The sequence below is a fragment of the Trachemys scripta genome, chromosome 21 (assembly GCF_013100865.1).
Source record: "Trachemys scripta elegans isolate TJP31775 chromosome 21, CAS_Tse_1.0, whole genome shotgun sequence".
In the NCBI taxonomy this organism is placed as follows: Eukaryota; Metazoa; Chordata; order Testudines; family Emydidae; genus Trachemys; species Trachemys scripta.
Genome location: NC_048318.1, coordinates 17540330 through 17559156, shown reverse-complemented (window position 1 = coordinate 17559156; position 18827 = coordinate 17540330). Strand labels below are relative to the sequence as shown.

At 49.5% G+C, this 18827-nt stretch overlaps 1 protein-coding gene across 3 annotated transcripts in view; it reads left to right on the top strand.

Annotated features, from left to right (window-relative positions):
- Nucleotides 1-18827, top strand: part of DSCAML1 (DS cell adhesion molecule like 1) — a 279877-nt gene that overhangs the window by 151458 nt on the left and 109592 nt on the right. For all 3 annotated transcript variants that reach the window (XM_034754688.1, XM_034754690.1, XM_034754689.1), the window contains exon 4: nt 17400-17546. In XM_034754688.1, the coding sequence (XP_034610579.1) occupies nt 17400-17546 (147 nt within the window). The remainder of the gene's footprint in view (nt 1-17399; nt 17547-18827) is intronic.

The following is an 18827-nucleotide window of genomic DNA, read 5'->3' as shown; positions in this document are numbered from 1 at the left end:
GGGGTTTGTCATGCCAGCCTCGTTCTTGCATATCTAAACAGGAGAAAGCCATTAACTGTGGAAACCCCCAGATGGGCATGGCTGAGAGATGGTCTGTGCAGATGGGGACAAGCTGCCTTTGCAGAGATGCGCTGAAACCCTAAGTGATTTTCCCCTCTTGGTGGGCTCTGATGAGAGATTTCCTTGTACCTGCAGATTCTGTCTCACTTTCACAAATGCAAATGGATATAAAATTTGTGCTTTGAAACCATTACTTTTGCCTCCGCTTGGAAAATGAAGTTTGTCATTATAGAAGGTTAAAAACACTTACCTGGAAAAATAATTTTGAAATGAGTCTTACCTCTGTGGATGCATGGTTTTTTTTTTTTTGTTTTTTTATGCCTGTCATAATCTGCACATGTTAAAGCTGTGAGCTGGGAGATGACTAGTGATAGATCGGACGCATAAGGCACTATTTTTGGTAAATGTCATTCTTGTAATATTTAACTCTCCTTGGGATGTAATACTTTTTTTTTTTTTTTAAGTTATGGGTGCAATTAGGAACCAAGAGGTTGAGGTGCTGGTAGTACTGGCTAGATTAAGGGTAGGAGAGGCATCGGGTATGCATGCTTCTGCCAACGCAGTCCTGAGGTGCAGCCCTTTCTGCTGTGCGCCCCCCGCCCCCATGCCTTGTAGTAAACACTCACGTTGCAGCCGAATCTTAATAGCCAGGATAAAAGCCTTCAATGAGTGAGGGCTGCTGCACTGTTTCATGGAGTTCCCTCTGTGCTCTGGAGCCTACCGTGGCAGATAGGACTGTATGCCAAGCTGGGTACATCCACACTACAGTGTGTGCCCAGGCTCTGAGCTGGCCTACGCCCATTCCCCCCACTGTCGACACACACCGCTCTCTGCCATGCGCCTGCATCCCCTCAGAACACAGGTCGACGTGCTCATCCAGGGGACAAGCCGGGGTTCTGCTGTAGCGGGTGGTCAGGCTCCCCCAGTTTGCAGTGAGGATTTTAGCTGCAGCTTGTATCACCAGGCTAGTGTTGGGAGAGCTGTGTCTGTGCGTCCCACCCTTTCCATTACACAACTTCCCACTCACCTCCCCTGAACTGGGACCAGGCACCAGGCTCAAATGCAGCCGCTTGGTGTTTGGCCCTTCGTTTCCATGCTCAGTTTTAAACACAGCCAAGACCAGCTTATTCGAAAACTGAGGAGATGCTGGGGTGCTGAGAGCCATGCCCCGCAGAGCCCTGCATGCCCATCTCCTGAGCTGGGGCAATATGCTTACAACCCCAGAGGAGAGCCTGGAGTGACCAGAACAGACCCCCAAACAGCCCGCGGTGCTGCCGCTGGCCTCAGATCAGCCAGCACACCTCCTGGGCCTATATTTGGAGGAATGGTTTGGGGGTGGCCGTGGGGAGCAGCCCACAGAGGCAGAGCTTGAGCTGGAGGCTGGTATGTTGCAATTATACCTATTAAAAATGAGAGGAGTTTCCAGGCTATGTTCAATAAAATTATTATTGCATGCAGGGGGTTCTTTTGCTTCTGTTGAGGACGTAAGCCAGGCTGTCTCCATGGCTTCCCACCCCACCCCATCACATGGGAGCTGAGATGGATTTCAGTCCAGGGCAAAAATTAAAACAAGCAGCTAGCGTCGCTTTGAGGGTCGATTTCCCACAGGGCCTCAAGGAGCTAGACAGGGAGGGAGACGAGCACAGCCCCCATTGAGGCCCAGTGGGATCCAGGGGTCACATGGTCCCAAGAGCCTGAAGGCCCTTCTCAGGAGTCACTTTAGGCACCGGGGAGCCGGAGTCCATTGGCTTCCATTAGCCAAGGCCCCGATGCCACTTGGAAAATGGGAACACTTGCCTTGGGGCCCGATTTCTGTAGGTGCTTCTGAAAATGTCGTCCATGGGCCCAGAGGTGGGTGCCTGATTGGCTTGGACCTGGCTCCCCCACTCCCATTGGTCCAGATCTGGGTCCTCTTGTCCCTCTGGGCCTGAGTGGGTCCTCTGATGCCCCATTGACCATGACCTGGGTTCCCTGGTCCCCCCCTGACCCTGAGCTGGCTCCCTGAGTTCCTGTTGGAGTAGAACTGGGTTGCTGCTTGGGTCAGAGATAGGCTCCAGTCCCTGGAACTGGGTCCCCTAGTCCCCACTGGCCTGTAGCTGGGCCCCTCCTTGGCCTGAAGCCGGGCTAGGATGGCCAGGTTTGGTTGGATGTAATCATGGAGGTTTCATCCCGTGACAGTCCCGGAGGACTGGTAACCCTAAGCTGGGTCCCCTGCTCCCCAAGGCCCCATGCGCCTTCTGGAGACTGTCGGGGGAGAAAGTGCTTCCCCGTCTGATGTCCTGAGGTTTGCACATGAGAAACGAGGCGTGTGACTCCAATGGCGGTGTCCGTCTCTGCCAGCCTGCGCAGCCCCGTGGCTGTAGCCTGCGGGGCAGACTCTGTTACTGGAGCTCACAAAAATTCCACGTCCGTCACTCACCATTTATAATTCACAGGCAGGAAAGCATCATCTTTCTTCCCTCTCCTGCCCCCCAACTGGCTTTCCTCCCTGCTCCCCCTCCTCTCTGGCACATAATGAGTTTGATAAGAAATTGTCTCCTTAACAGGATTAGCCATGGAAATCTCTAGTCCCCTCCTATTCATTTTGTAATGTTCCTCATCCTGTTCTGTAATTTTCTGCTGGTATTAGGCGTCTGTGGACCACCTCGGGGAGATTAATTCCTGCTCGTTCTGTGATAGTGTGAATGCTGATCTGCCAGAACGGTGCACTCTGCAGCTGCAGGTGCCGTGCTGTCGTTATGGCTAATTTACATGAAACCCCCATTAACTCTTTCCTGAGAAGCCTTGTCTCAGGAAATCTGCCGCACCCCTCAGTCCACGAGCTGCCTCCTACACTGCAACCCTATCCCCTGTGAGATGCAGGGGACAAGTCTGTCACCCAGGCGTGGAGGAGGCAGCTGGGCTGGGTGGTGGGGAGGCGAGGAGGTGACGTCTTTCCCAAAGTAACTTCTGCATAGAAATAAAACGACTCAAAAATACTCTGCCTTGTATTAGAAGGCACCCGCTCTTCTGATCTTTTATAGACAGCTGCATAGGCAGATGCATTAAAACCTCATGGACCAAATTTTGCTGTCATTTACCACTGTAAACCCATTCATTTCTGTAGCGTAACTCTGGATTTACCCCAGTGACAATGAGAGCAGAAATTGGCCCCATGATAAATAATTACCCTTAATTTAATAATTCTTTATAACCGACAGAATACATGACCCCCAAGGAAGTTATTAAAAAGAGGTCTCTGTTAATACCAGTTTTATTAAATCAGGCGCACATATCTGTAAAGGTGCGTCCAGTTTTAGGTCATGTTCACCCACAACTGGGAGCTGCTATACATAAAGAAATCTGGGGAAAAAATTTGCCTAAGGAATTTCCTCAAAGATCATTTTAAGGGGGGCTTTTGGGTTGAATTTAGATCAAAATGTAGATTTTGAGAAAGCAAAGCTTTTAAAAAGCATAAGACCAATAGCAATGTGTTTGATGTAATAAAAAAAATCCATGCAAAATGATTTGCTTAACGATGTAAACATGCCATGTTTGCAGCACTCACAATGCAGCATTTTGCTACTGCATTAAAACCTCCAGCTTATCTTGCACAAAAGGGTGTATTCTGGTGTATTTCCGAGAGAGGCAAAAAGTAAACAAACTGCATTAATGGGGAAGAGATGAGGATACTGAATATCCTTTTGGCTGTAAACATTTACAGGATTATTTGTAATTTAGCACAGGAAATTTGTGGGTTTTTTTTTTTTTTCAAAATGATGATTAACCTGACAATGTCCTTTTAAAAGTGAATAATTTATTCAATTATTTTTCTTCTTTATATTCATTGAGTGTCCATGAACAGATTCATTTCTTCTAGTTTATTTGCAATTATTTGTCATACTTTTGGTGACTAATTCTTGAAATGTGGCTTGTGCCCAAGCCACTGCTGGTGGCGATTTGGTATACAAACCGAGTCATTTGGTTGGTTGGTGTTGAGTTTTGACAGGGCACATAAGCTGCATAGTAATGCCTCACTTTCCAGAACTCTTGGGACAGGGATAGTTGATTTTACAAAGTCAGTATTTCTTTCAACAAATATTTTCCAAGCTCTGCATGAAAAAATTGCTTCTTTCAGGGATGTTCCTGCTGCAAAACTTGTTTGCCGGTCTTCTCGTGGAAGGTGAATGCTGAAAGGGTCAACAGAGAGGCATGGCCAATTTGTTTTAAAACCTGAACAAATATTTGCAGGACACTTGTTTGTAAAAACTGCCCAGCTTCCCAATCGCTAGCAACCCTGTGATGAAGCTGAAAAGCCGAACGTTTCCAGCAAGTCAGTGGAAATACATCTTTAAAACGATGCAGAAGTAGTTGGTGGAACTCCTAGCCACAGCATAGTATCAAGCTCAGCAGGATTCAAACATAAATGAAAGAAACATATATAATATTTATGTATAAATATATTAGACATTTATATGGCTAAGCAGATCCCCCAGTTGCATAAGATAAGATAGAAATGTACTAGGGCTATAACTTTTATGCTTCAGGACCTAAGCCAACCACTGGCTGACAGGGGTTAGAAAGCAACTTTGCTCTGGGGGAGGATTATTCCATAATTGCCCTTTCTGGGGTTTCTTCCACCTTACTCTGTAGCAGCTGGTGCTGGGCACGGATGGAGACAGGAGACCAAGTCAGATGGACCATGGGTCTGATCCAGTCTGGTAAACCCCCTGTTCCTGTGCTGACTAACATCTGTTCTGACCTGCAAAAACTGGACACCCAATGCGAGCTTTCAGACGGAAAACATTTCCAAATGTCTCGGGCATGACACGAGAGGGAGTGCGCCACCTGCAGCTGAGGCTTAAATAGACTGGCAATAATTGCTTTGCAAAAAAAGGGGATATTGGTTTGGACTAAGAGCCCCTGTTGTGGTTCCTCCGCTGGCTTTATTTGAATGCAGGGTGCAGAGCTGTGTTTGGTGCAGGAGCTGAGAAGTGGCAGATGGCAGCTGGCACAGGACGGTTCTTTAACTCGTTTTTTACAGTTGTTGGTAGAGGAGAAGACATTGCAGCTCTGTTGGCTCTCCCAGGCTTAAATGCAGTGATCAAAACCGAAGCCAAACCTGGAGGCTAGGGGAAATGTGGTGTTTTTAATGATAGACTGGGATCCCGCTGTTCTTTTTTAAACCTGAAGAGCCAATTCCCTGGAAAAGCACCCATTGCTGAATTGCAGCTCTGAAATGCATGGAATGGGATTTGTCAGGGGATTAGCAGCCACAAAATAAATCTGTATTCTCTGGTTCTTGGTAGCCTGTGTAGGGCCTGGCGGGGCGATAGTATCGGGCAGTAAGACCCTGCCAATGTACAGAGGTGGGCATGGCCTAACCACAGAGTTCTTTGAGAGGGAGGGGTGTGTGCGCATGCTAACGCCGGGCCCTATACAGTGGGCTCTGGATGCTGGAAGGAGAGACTTCCTGTGATAGGGACATTAAGGAAGAACAGAGCATTTGCAAATGATGAGTAATTATTGCCATCTATTAAAGGGCAGAGGTAGATGTGTTAAACCTCACGCGCATCAGATGAGGTGAAACCTGAGATGATAATAGGTGGATTTAGAGACGGCTTTGGGGATCAATCATGCGAGAGGCAGGAAGTCTCTCTCTCTCTCTCTCCAGGTGAGAGGTGTGTGAAATAGCATCCGTCTTGTGAATGAGCTCAACCTTTCACTACCCAGAGCCATTTCATGGGAGGAAGAGTTCCTGTGAGTCTGGGGCTGGCTGGAAGGCAGCTAATTAGTGGGAGCTTGCAGGGAGAAGGAAGTGCTGCAAAGCACAAGGAATAAAAGGGCCTTTGGCAATAATAGTTGAGGAGCGTCAGTCCAAGGAGAGCTCTTTAACGCTGGGAGATGACAGGCCAAAAGCAGGTGGAAGGTGCAAAAAGGAAGGGAGGATTACTGAATAGCTGACATTCAAACCAGAGCAGTGCAGACCCAGCCTTGAGCAGGGCGTGGCATCGTCCTACACAGTCTAACTCGAGTTCTAACGCTCAGCTACAGTGGCCGGCAGTTCTCACGTTAAAACGCACGTGGCCCTGCCTTTAGAAGCCTAGCAAGATTAGCAGAGCTAACCCTGCGTGGTCTGGTTCCTAGATAGCAAACGAGGTGTCAGAGCAGCTCCATGGGTGTAAACAAGGATAGAGGGGAATTATTGTTTGGAAGCGCTTTGGGGCAGAGACTTCCTCTGCTTTTGTACAGTGCCTGGACTACACTTTGGGAGCTGTAGCAATAGAAATAGCGGGTGGGGGGGGGTGCACAGGAGTCTAACCCGGAGTCCCGGGGTAAAACAATACAAAAGGAACATGGCAGCCATTAAACTGTTTAAAAACCGGCTCATCGATAGGTCTCAAAATGTAACTGCAAACAAGGAATCATCATCGAACGGGTGTGTTTCTAGATGGGTCCTGCAGGGATCAGTTCTTGGCCCTACGCTTTTTAATGTTTTTATCAATGACCTGGAAGAAAACATAAAATCATCACTGATAAGGTTTGCAGATGGCACAAAAATTGGGGAGTGGTAAATAGTGAAGAGGACAAGTCACTGATTTAGAGCAATCTGAATCACTTGGTAATTGGGCACAAGGAAACAGTATGCCTTTTAGTTCAGCTATATGTAAATAAGAACATAAGAACGGCCGTACTGGGTCAGACCAAAGGTCCATCTAGCCCAGTATCCTGTCTTCCAACAGTGGCCAATGCCAGGTGCCCCAGAGGGAGTGAACCTAACAGGCAATGATCAAGTGATCTCTCTCCTGCCATCCATCCCCATCCTCTGACAAACAGAGGCTAGGGACACCATTCCTTATCCGTCCTGGCTAATAGCCATTAATGGACTTAACCTCCATGGATTTATCCATAAATGTATATATACATCCACGAACAAAGACTGCAGGCCATACTTACAGGATGGGGGACTCTATCCTGGGAGGCAGTGACTTGGGGGTCATGATGGATAATCAGCTGAACGTGAGCTCCCAGTGTGATGCTGTGGCCAAAAGGGCTAATGCGATCCTGGGATGCATAAAAAAGATAATATCAAGTCGGGAGGTAATATAAACTCTGAATTTGGGACTGGCTGCTACGGGAATGTGTGTCCCGTTCTGGTGTCCTCAATTCAAGCAGGATGTTGGTGATTGGAGGGGTTCAGAGAAGAACCACGACAATGATTAAAGGATTAGGAAATATGCCCTGTAGCGACAGACTCAAGGAGCGCAATCTGTTCAGTTTAACAAAGAGAAGGTAAAGGAGTGATTTGAACACACTCTGTAAGTACCTGTGTGCGGCACATACATTTAATAATGGGCTCTTGTTACACCTGTTCTGCTAGACTGAAGATCCAATGGTTGGAAGTGGAAACTAGGCCAGTTCGGACTGGAAATAAGGTGGACACTTTTCAGTGTGAGTAATTAGTCATTGGAACAACTGACCCAGGATCATGGAGGATTCTCCCTTACTGGCAATTTTTAAATCATGATTGGGTGTTTTTCAAAAAGGTGTGCTGTCGTTCAACCAGGGCCTGGGCATTGCATGCCCTCGTGGCTTTACACTCTATGGAGAAATTAAAGAAGGGCAAATGAAGGCTGAATATCTGGACAGTGAGTCTTATTTGGCTGTGGACTAGTCTTCCAAGGGGAGAGGGGCAAGGCCCATCAGCTAGGACATTGCAGAGCTAAGCAGCACAAAGCACTAGAGGATGTGCTGCAGGGAACTGTCCGGCCTTGGCTGGGAGGAGCTGGCACCTACTTCGTTTTTTCCCTCAGCAGCTTCTCTTGTTCTGCCGTGACCTGAGCTGACCACCCCCCCCCCAGTAGTGCATGCATCCCACTGCGTGCCCACTATGTGAGACTGTCGTGGGGCAATCACACGGCCAGCAGTGTCTGGGCAGCACAGCTCCTATGGCCGGCCTGCTAGCGATTTTATAAATCTGCATTTCTGTTTCAGAGGGGTAGCCATTTCTGTTGTAATGCTTCGGGCATAGGTGGGCCTCCAGCAGGTGCCACCGAATGACAGGGGCATCGTGGTTGGTACCATGCAGCATGTTCAGGAAAGGGCTTGGAATCGGGCAGTTCTATTTCCACTCCCCGGAACAGTTGCATCCTGTTTTCAAAACCTCCTCCCTGCCTTTTTCTCTTCTTTGGTGTCATTCTCCTCGCTCAGAAAATCCATTTAAATGCAATTCCATTCTTAAAACGTCCCCTTCATGCATGTCTAATGAATGTCAGGGAGATGCTATTACAATGAAGCCGAGTGGGATCCAATCTTGCAGAGTGTCTACAAGTCATTTGGAGGAAACCCTGGGAGTGCTCCCAGTTTTATTACAGCATAATTAGAAATAAAATCTTGTTGCACTAGGAGAATGAGAGATGGGTGTTAATCCTGTAACAGGGGAAGATAGAGATGTGCCTATAAAAGAGATCAAGGACAGAAAGAGAAAAGCCGTTCATGACTCCCCAATTTTCATCCCTCCTGTTTTATTTTTTTCCTCTCTCTGGCTCAGCAGCTATTCAGTGTCACATGCTGCAGCTGGTTCAGAGAGGACCAGTTTTTCCAAATGCCCCCAGCCCTGTGAGATGTCAGCACCCTCCCCACCTTCTGTCCAGGGGTGGAGAACACGGGAATCCCACCTAGCACAGCAGCTGGATCAGGCGTGGTGTTGGGGGTGGGTTAATTTCTGGAGCTTTTCTGCCTCCGCACTCAGTCACTGGGAGGTCAGTGGCTAGGCACGTGCGTGGCAAGGGATTCTATTTAGGTCTTCAGTGAGGTCTAGATTGCCTTGCTGCTCAGCTGTGTGAGGCAGCTCTGTAAGCAAGCCTCCCTGCGCGGGCGTCTCTTGGGCGTTGCACAGGGAGGCCAATGCCTGGCTCTGTAAGGTACCCCATCCCCCGAGACCCTACCTGCTGCCTGTGTGTATTCTGACTGCTTAGTATGCACGAGGTATTCAAATCCCAGCCCAGGCTCTTCACAGCAAAAGTGGGTCATTCAGATGTTGCGGCCTCTTTTTATTGTTTAAAATCACTTCCTGGAATGGTCCCTTTGAGACTAAAGTTAAAATGTGAGCACATAAAAGAACAATTCCTATGGAACCGCAGTGGAATTCTTAATTGGAGCCATAGGTTGTGCGGGCAGAAACTGCCTGGTGGAGCAGAGAGCAGAGAACTGGGCTGGCCGAGACGGGCCCCAGACATACGTTGGCAATCATACAACCCTGGTCTCCAGGTGTAGCCTCCCCTTTCACCTGGAGGAAGTTCTCTCGCTCAGTACAAGTTAGGTAAGGGTTTAAATGTGCACATGTAAGTTGAGTGCTGGTGAAAGTCCCCACTGGAGATCCTCTTCTCCCCATTGTAAGAGGGAGCAGCAAGGGCATGGCTGTGCAAACGTCCCCCACTACATGCCGTCAATATGCCTCTTCCCTGCTCTGGGCTGGCCATCCCCTGCTCTGAGAGGGTAGCTCGCTTTCCCGGTGTCTGTCTCGTGGCTCTATAGTATACACACCGTGTACCCCGGGACCCTGCAGACTAAACTACCCTCCCAGGCAGTACCACCCCTTCGGGCAGGACTGAGAGATGCACCTGGACCTCGGACTCCCAAAGCCATTGTGGAGGCAAGACGACGTTTCTAGGACATGTTATTCTCTTTCGAGCTAAGCCTTGCTCTTCCCGGATGGAGGAGGAGGAGGACAGGGAGGTCTTGGGTACAAAGCGTGACCCACTTACTGAGCTGGACCCAGTTATTTCGCAGCTGCCCATGAAACTTGAAGCTGGACCTGTTCTGTGTGGGCGTTTGGCTGCTCTGTGCTACTCAGCCTTGTACAGCCACGCAGGAGAAATATGTCGCCTTTGAAAGGGGTAGGAAACCGGCCACTGCCTTACACCCCCCTGGGACTATGTATGCAGGGAAACATGTAAATACATCTGTGGGCTATCTCACAGTGCTTATTACCTTTGGTTAATTGATGGCTTCTATTTAACATCCATGGGATGGATGGAGGGATCCTTAATCTATGTCTAATCTAGCCTAGCTCTAGTTAGGTGTGTGCAAAGCTGCTGTCCGGCAGGTCGGCCGCCTAATTACAGTGGCTGTGCTGAGAGGCAGGCCCATTGTGCAGAGCCCCAGTTGCTGACGTGGCGGGGACAGCTCCTTGGCCTGTGGGCTGTGTAGGATCTCGAGGGAGGTAGCTGAAGGGGTGTTGATCGACTGAAATGGGGGTAACACGGTCCGGGCAGCAGGCCTAGAAAATAACACCTGTGCTTGGATGCCAGGTGGCAGAGATTTTCCATTACTGCTGAGCTGGAGGACACAGACTCCCTGTCCCTCTCCAGATGACATCTACATTGAAAGGCAGGATAGGAAAGCAGAGGTACACTGAAAATCACAACCTTCATCTTCGGGGCTTCCCTGCCTCCCTCCCTGTCTTTGCCCCAGGGATATATTCGTTACTTTAACCATGGCCAGAAATAGCTCCCAACAATCATTGACTGCCCAGGATGCCGTGGGATGCATATGCTCAAACTACAGCTAATTCATAAACGCTGGCACCTATTGATTCCCCAGCAGTTAAAATAGAATGCGTAAGGAAATATTGGCCTCAGAGTATCAAGGGAAAGTTCTCTCATTAGTCTTATGAACTATACAATGTGCTCTCTCCTGCAGCCCTGACCCCATTGTTTTTATAAATCTATATTGGATAGAGCAGGAACTGGTAACCTGTATTGATCGTAATTTTTCACTTGAAATTGGAAGGCCCCTGGGACGGATACTGTGGTTTCTTGGCCACTACATGCTTCTGGGTCTGGAAATGGGCTTGGGCAATGCCCCAGCTTGTATGTGCTTTTGGGGGTTGAGATACCTTCCTAATAGCCTGCCAAAACATGGCCATGCATGGAGACTTTTCTGTGATCCACCCGCCTGCTCGCCAAGATGCACCCATCTCTGTCTAGACAATCTGATCCCAAGACAAGGCCTCACCCAATGCCCAGCCAGACTGTAGCCATGCTCCCCCCATCCAGCACTGGCTGGCCACGGCACCATGAGAACATAAGAAAGGCCGTACCGGGTCAGACCAAAGGTCCATCTAGCCCAGTATCCTGTCTACTGACAGTGGCCAATGCCAGGTGCCCCAGAGGGAGTGGATCAACAGGCAATGATGAAGTGATCTCTCTCCTGCCATCCATCTCCACCCTCTGACAAACAGAGGCTAGGGACACCATTCCTTACTCGACCTGGCTAATAGCCATTAATGGACTTAACCTCCACAAATTTATCCAGTTCTCTTTTAAATGCTGTTATAGTCCTAGCCTTCACAACCTCCTCAGGCAAGGAGTTCCACAAGTTGACTGTGCGCTGCATGAAGAAGAACTTCCTTTTATTTGTTTTAAACCTGCTGCCTATTAATTTCATTTGGTGACCCCCTAGTAAGTCTAATGGCCAAACCCATATAAGCCAGGCAGGGAGCTGAAGGCAGTTATCAGATGGGTGTGAAATAACGAGTAGCCCTTCACTGCAGCACCTGGCAAACATCAGCTACCTCCCTGCAGCATCCCGCAGAGGGTGAAGCAGGCTCCTTTGGACAGAGGAGAAATCTAAGGCACAGAGTAGGCAAGGGACTTGGTCAAGGCAAGTCTGAAGTGGCTGCTGCCTCCTTCCCCAGATTTGGCTCTTTAGACCTTGCTTGAGTTGCTGTGTCCCTGTTTTCTACTCTCGTGTCCTGTGGGGAGTGTGGTGCATTGGATCCACCTTCTGTGATGTGGGAACACAAGAGAGGAAGGATGGAGGAGTAAGAGATGCCAGAGTCCCCTTCTCCTCCATCCTCTCCAGCTCACTTCTCCTCCCCGCACCATTCCTTGGTAGTGGGATTTTTGGAAGGTTATTTGCAGAGGCTGCTAGTCGTGTCCAGCTCTGAGAGCTGTTAAAACAGTGCAGCTTGTCTGGCCACAGATATACTTAATCCTCTGCTTCCCGTAAACCTTTCCCACCTCCTGGCAGGCAGAAAGATTTGACTTTATTCCACAACCATCTACGTTAATCTCGCGAGAGGAGCTGGCAATAAGTCACTTTGGGGAGGTCTCAGTTGGAATGGTTCACATCAGTTATCGCCCACGTCTTTCCCTCCAACCAGTGTAATTCTCTTAGACAAAGTTATTTGTCCCTTTTTTAAAAATTGAAGAGATGCCATCAGGTTGTGTAGACCCTAAATTCAATGTCACGGTGTCTTTAAAACTGTATATTGCAATGAGCGAGGTGCTCATTACTTCCAGCGCAGAGGGCTTTTGTCTTCACTCAAGAGGGTCAACCTTTGAACAATATTAAAATGGACCAATACACTGCATGCCCAGAAGGTTTTAACATCTAAGCACTCCTGTTGCTGTGAAGATAAATGATGGAACATCCATAGACCCCATGCTCCCCATTCCTGGGGAGTGCCCAGCGGAAGGATGGCTTGCAAGATACTGTGGACTTTCAGAGATGAAGCTCTCCCCTCCCTGATACCCCAGTCATGGAATCCCTACAAACTTTAGAACAGCTTGTACATAAATCAGTTTATACAGAACTCGACTTGTAGACGCAGGCAGAGCCACAGGGTCTTGCTGTGTTGCCAGTTATTGTCACTTGATAGTGAGTCGCACAATATTTGGTGGGTTTTTTTCTTAGAGCCCCAGCTTCTGGAGTCACGTGAATACGGGAGAATCTCAGCTTTCACTGAGAAAAATAAGTGTCCAGTCCTCATGGTTGCAAGGAAAAACTTGAAAAGGTGACCTCTGACAGCTCAGAGGATAGAAGGGAAAGAAAAAGAACACGTTTATTTTTTAAAATCTCATGGTTTGGGGGTCGTGACTCATGGTACTTCAGTCCTTGGGTTGGCAATATGGTACATGCTAGTGACTAGCAGAGTTCCAGGTATGGACAGGGTGTGCCTCGGTCCAGGTATTCCTGTTCGGCAGAGAGGGCCGGCTTATTTGGGAGTCCCAGGGGTGTATGTGTGTGTGTGTCTGTCTCTCTTGCAGAATGTTTCTGTCCAAATCTGAGTGACTCCCACGCAGACTGAGAGGAGTGAAGGACTCGCTGTGCTCCTTGCAGTCCGGTCTATGGAGAATGCTGGCCATTTTGCCTTTCTTAAGCACATGAGAAGCTTCAACATGGCGCTAATGGTCCATGGGCCCTTTGTTCTGAATGGCCTGATGTTCGGGTGTTGAGCTCTTGTATTGAGCTCAGCGGCAGCTCCCTGGCACCAGGCTGCCAGGCGCGATGCCATAGTCACAGAGTGACTCCAGGCAGCAGGCTGGGATAAATAGGAGATCTGTTTGCCTGCTCTGCCTAGCTCCACAGACCATTCCGCCAATGCTGATTCTGTTGGTGTCCGGGGAACGTGCCCCCTGACCAGGCGTTTGGAGTAGCTCAGGAAAACATCCCCACCAGCCCCGCGATGGGGTTTTACCTGGCACCCAGAGATTGGGGAGTTGAGTCAGGGCTCATGAAGCTCAGTGCTTTTTGTATTTACCTTGCTGGGGTGCCTCTGGGCTTCCATTGAAGCTACTCCGCTCGCTTGGGACCAGGATCTAGTCAGCTGGAGAGGTGCACATCCCAGTTCTCCTCGCTGGTTCCCTGGCTTGTTCCGTGTATGGAGAGCACCAGCAGCCTGTTCAGCTCGCAGAACTGCCGTCCCTTGTCCGAGCCAAGCTTCCCCGTTGGAGTCCAATGGCTTGAGGTGGAGCCATATTTGTATTTTCTGGCCCAGCACATGGCTTATGTCCATTTGCCCTCACAGCACTCCCACCCGGCTTTGCTCCCTGTCCACCTCACCTCTAGCACTCTGCTCTCCTGTGGCTGGCTTTCTGGCTTGCTCCCCCACCCTGGGGAGCCAGCCCCATTGCATGGCGGGCAGGGAGGGTTCTTATAACCTCACAGAGGCTATTTTCAGGCCTGGTGGCAGGGAGGCCAAGTGGAAATAGGTGTCAGGGCTTTATTTGTATTCATTTTGTGGTGGGGGATAATTCCCCCCCCCTCCTTGGGTCCCCCTGGGTTTTTCTTCGCTCTCCATTGTGTGGGCTCAGCGGGTTCCTCATCCATTTCCCCCACAGCAGGCCATAATTTGATTCTCATCAAACATGCAGAACTGATGTTGCGGAAGGTCCCTCCAGAGGTTTGAACATCCTACTGCTGCTGTCTGCGCTCCCTCTCTTGCACTGCGCAGCGCTCCGGCTTTGGAAGCCTTTGTTTCCGGAGGAGTAACACGGCGTTCTGGAAATGTTACCACAATTAAATATGCACAAAAAAATAGTGGGGGGAGGAATGAGGACAGTCAGGGTTGTGGAGCAGCAGTTGGCAAGATGCAGCGGCTGCTCGTTGCCATAGAAACTGCCTCCCCCCTTGCTTAAAATTCCAGTACAGCCAATATTCTGTGCTTACTGGTTTGCTGAGAGATGAAACATTAATGATCTATTTGCATTTTATTGCAATTGCACCTGTGGGGCTTTCTTTTCTTTTTTTCTTTTTTGGACCTTTGTATTAATCCCTTGATACTTCAGATTGACAGCTCAGAGCTACGACTGTTCTGCAATTATGTGTGTGCTGCGGCATTGACTTTGCCATGTCATAACACAGAGACAAAACAACACATGCAGATTTTGGCTAATGAGCATCTAGCCCCTCCTTGTAAACACGGAGATAGAAATATCTCTTTTCTCTCCCTTCCCCTCCCCTTCTCTTCTAGGTTTTGCAAACCAGAGTGTGCAAACAACTCATTGATTTATCATTTTGATTACTTGTCAGGTCTCCTTTTGGCTCCAGGGCCGGACATTGAGTTACTGGACCTTAAAGACATTGTTGCATGTGGCTTTCCAGTCTCTGTGTTTATTTAGGCATTCTGTTAAGTTAGATGAATGTTAATTGTTTATTGAAGTCACTATTTTTCTCTCTGTTAAGAATCCCTGACACAGAACTTGCTCTTACTGCAATTAGAGTAGGATAAATGAATATCTGGCTGATCTAGAACTAGATAAATTCATGGAGGACGGGTCCATCAATGACTATTAGCCAGGATGGACAGGGATGGTGTCCTTAGCCTCTGTTTGCCAGAAGCTGGGAATGAGCGACAGGGGATGGATCACTTGATGTTAACCTGTTCTGTTCATTCCCTCTGGGGCACCGGGAATTGGCCACTGTCGGAAGACAGGATACTGAGCTAGACGGACCTTTGCTCTGACCCAGTGTGGCCGTTCTTATGCTGAGATGGAAATGTGCCGGCTGGAGTTGGGGCTGACCATTGTTCTGCCTTGTGACGTGGTTTGCTGCTGATATGCTACGTGCCTCCTCTGAGGGAGGGTGGTCCTTGGACGTGCCTGTGAGAGCTGCTGGGTGGAGGGGGTGGGGGGTATCGGGAAGGATCAGGGAGTGGGTTGTGAGCCTTTGTGCCAGACCGGTTTCAGACTTCTGGCTCCCTCACTTCAGAAGATCTCTGCTTCCGTAGTGGGCATAAAAGATGCTCTTTCCTTTGCCTTAGTACAGAACTGTCCAGGCTACTTCCAAACGGTGGAAGCTGATTTTCAAGCCGGGCCCCATCCTAGGTGCTGGCGGTTCAGTGGGTATCGGATCTGTTCCCAGGTCTGTGGCTAGGGGGTGCTGTGCTGATGGACGAGCCATCTTTCAGATGAGAGAGAAAACGGGGGTTCCACCCATCTGTGATCATTGGCACTGCTCATTTCCACGGCCAAAATCGGACTCAGGAAACGACGTTCTACCGACATTCTCCAGGCTTGTGCAGTGGTGCAATGTGGCAGCACTGTGCTGCTAGCGAACAGCTGCCGTGTCCTGCTCCAGAGGTGGCTGCATTGCAGTGGTGGGCCCAATCTTTTTGTGCCCTTTGGGGGTGAAAGGCTCTATCGAACCGTTAGGAATTGTGAGCGCTGTTCGAGCAGGATGCAGTGTGCTTTCCAATGGGGAAAGCCAACTTTAGCCTCTTTCCAAAGCCATTTGCTTGCCCTCCTTTTCATAATGCTGCTAAGGTCTTTCACAACACGGGCGTTTGCTCATTATAATTCACCATGAATATTAATACATACTAACGTGGGGACCAGGTTAAGAAGTGGGCTAATGCCTCCTTATTTGCCTGCTCCCTAGCCTGAGGCATGGACAGAGAGGCCTTACTTTTGTGCTTCAGTGCCAGACTCTCCTTGTAGACTCTCACCATTCCAGCTGGCTTGGTTTGTGTTGCTTGTTACCTGCTGTCCTCTGGAATCTTCCCCCTGGGGCTCAAGTATCAACTTAAGGTCTTATTTGTTTTCGCAAGCGCCTAAGTAAGTTCCGCTAATTATTGACTCGGCAGGATGGATTCCCTTTTAATTGCCACGTTGCAGCAGGGCGTGCTGAGACTCCGCCGCGCGGTCTGAGCTTGGGGTTGCAAGCTTGCCTCTCACCTGGCCCTGGCTTCTTTAACTGCCTCTCCCACTCCTCCCTGGCCCAGGATCTCTGCTCCCTTTCTGCACGGTAATTGGGGCCTGTGTAGGATACTGCAGAGATGTACTAGTTTGCCCGTAGTAAAATGGAGCATGATTGGACTCAGAAGTGAGGCCAGGGCCAGAGCTGAGAGTGCAGCCTTAAATTCTGTCTGTCCAGTGCATTTCGGCAACAGCCGGCACCACGGCTTACTCTTGTGGAGCTTTTCTATTGGGAGCACGTTCAGTCAGGTGAGGGGTATATTTTAAGTTAACCTGAAGATTGTGACCAACAAGTAAGTTCTAAAATGGGCGTCCTATGGAAGGTCATGGTCCAGGTATTGGGGCACCCCGACCCCAGGTTTGCATTCTCGGGCAGACTCATTCCCATGCAGAATGGTATCTGCACATCCGGCTTTCCGTTTGTATGCGCCTCTGATATGAACATACGCTGCAGCTCTCTCCTTTTCTAGCCAGATTTTAGATACCTGTTTAAAACTGCAGCCCCCGAGCTAAGGGAGGAGTCGGACCCTTGGTTTGTCTGGGCTGCCCAGATGCTGTATTGACCACAGCGGGCTCTCATCCTGTGCTAGCAGTTGTGCGGCTCCCGAGGTGCAGCAGGGCAAGTGAAGGACGAATTTGTCCCCTGAATTCAGCTTTGACCTTGTTCCTTTCCGTAACTTGATGCAACTTCCTTGGGAGTTCCCTTATTTTATGGTATCGTCACTGAAAGATTCACAGGTGCATGCTTCACTGCAGAGCAGGCATCCGCTCACCCCATCCCTGGGATGCTGCTTACTGCCTTGTGATGCAATATGTTTAGTTTGATCAAACAGAGCAATAACCAGACTTTCCCCTCTCTTCTGCTTGTGTCTCCAGAAAATAGGTTTTTTATTACTTTTTATGGAGGTTTGTACATATCGGACGTGCAGAAGGAAGATGCCTTGTCCACCTACAGGTGTATCACCAAGCACAAGTACAGTGGAGAGACACGCCAGAGCAATGGGGCTAGGCTCTCCGTGTCAGGTAAGTCTCTGGATCTGAACCTGCAGCCAGCAAAACTCAGCCACGAATCTGTGTGTGCGAGTCTGTGTCTTTAATCTTCTTATCTGGCCCCTGTCACCATGATATCAGAACACTCCCAAAGCGGTAAAGTGTATGCATGTAAAAGGACAGCCCAGGAGGTTGTAATAGGACTGGGATCCCAGCACGAGAGCCTTGAAAGGGGCTAGGTTTTCAGACAGTGCTGAGCGCCCACCCTTTCTGGTGTCTTGAGTTAAGAATGGCCATGTTGGGTCAGACCAATGGTCCGTCTAGCCCAGCATCCTATCCTTCAACAGTGGCCAATCCCAGGGGCGTCGGAGGGAATGAACAGAACAGGGAATCATCAAGTGATCCATCCCCTGTCGCAGGAGCGGCACCAGGATTTTTGCCGCCCTAGGGGGCAGCACTTCTCCTCTGAGCATTCGGCAGCGGGGGTCTTTCCGCTCCGCATCTTCGGGGCACTTCGGCAGCAGGTCCCAGAGCGAGTGAAGGATCTGCTGCCAAATTTCCGCCAAAGACCCGGAGCGGAAGGACCCCCCCACCGCCGAATTTCCGCTGAAGACAGCAAAATGCCGCCCCCCCCAAATCCTGCTGCCCTAGGCAACCGCCTAGAGTTGCCTAGTGGAAGCGTCGGCCCTGCCCTGTCGTCCTGTCCCAACTTCTGGCAGTCAGATTCTAGAGACACCCAGAGCATGGAGTTGCATCCCTGACTATCTTGGCTAATAGCCATGATGAACCTATCCTCCATGAACTTATCTAATTCTTCTTTTAAAATCTAGTTATACTTTTGGCCTTCACAGCATTCCCTGGCAATGAGTTCCGCAGGTTGACTCTGCATTGTGATGAGTTGAGCACCCAGAGTCACTAGGCACTTTGGGAAATCTTGGCCTCAGTTCTCTCTCTGTGTTTCCTCCAGTCAGCAGACAACGGCCTTTATATCACCTGGGTGGGGGTTGTTTGTTTGCTTTGTTTTCTGTGCGTGTGTGGAGATGGGGGCAGCACAGAGAGAATGAGGAGGAGTGAAAGCCTGGATGTGTGTGTGGGGGAAACGGTAGAGATGGGAACATTTTATCCTCCTGTTCATCCCCAGGAGAGTTCGCTCTTGGCCAGATGAAGCCAGCCCAAGGGGCTTGGCTCGGCCCTGTTTGAATGCTCCCTGTGTGACTCTGCAGACAGGCTCCCGTAGCAGGGTGCTGCCGGGCCCGCTTGGCTCCTGCCCCTGCTGTGCTGACAGTGTCATTCAGAGATTGACCCTGGGGTTCA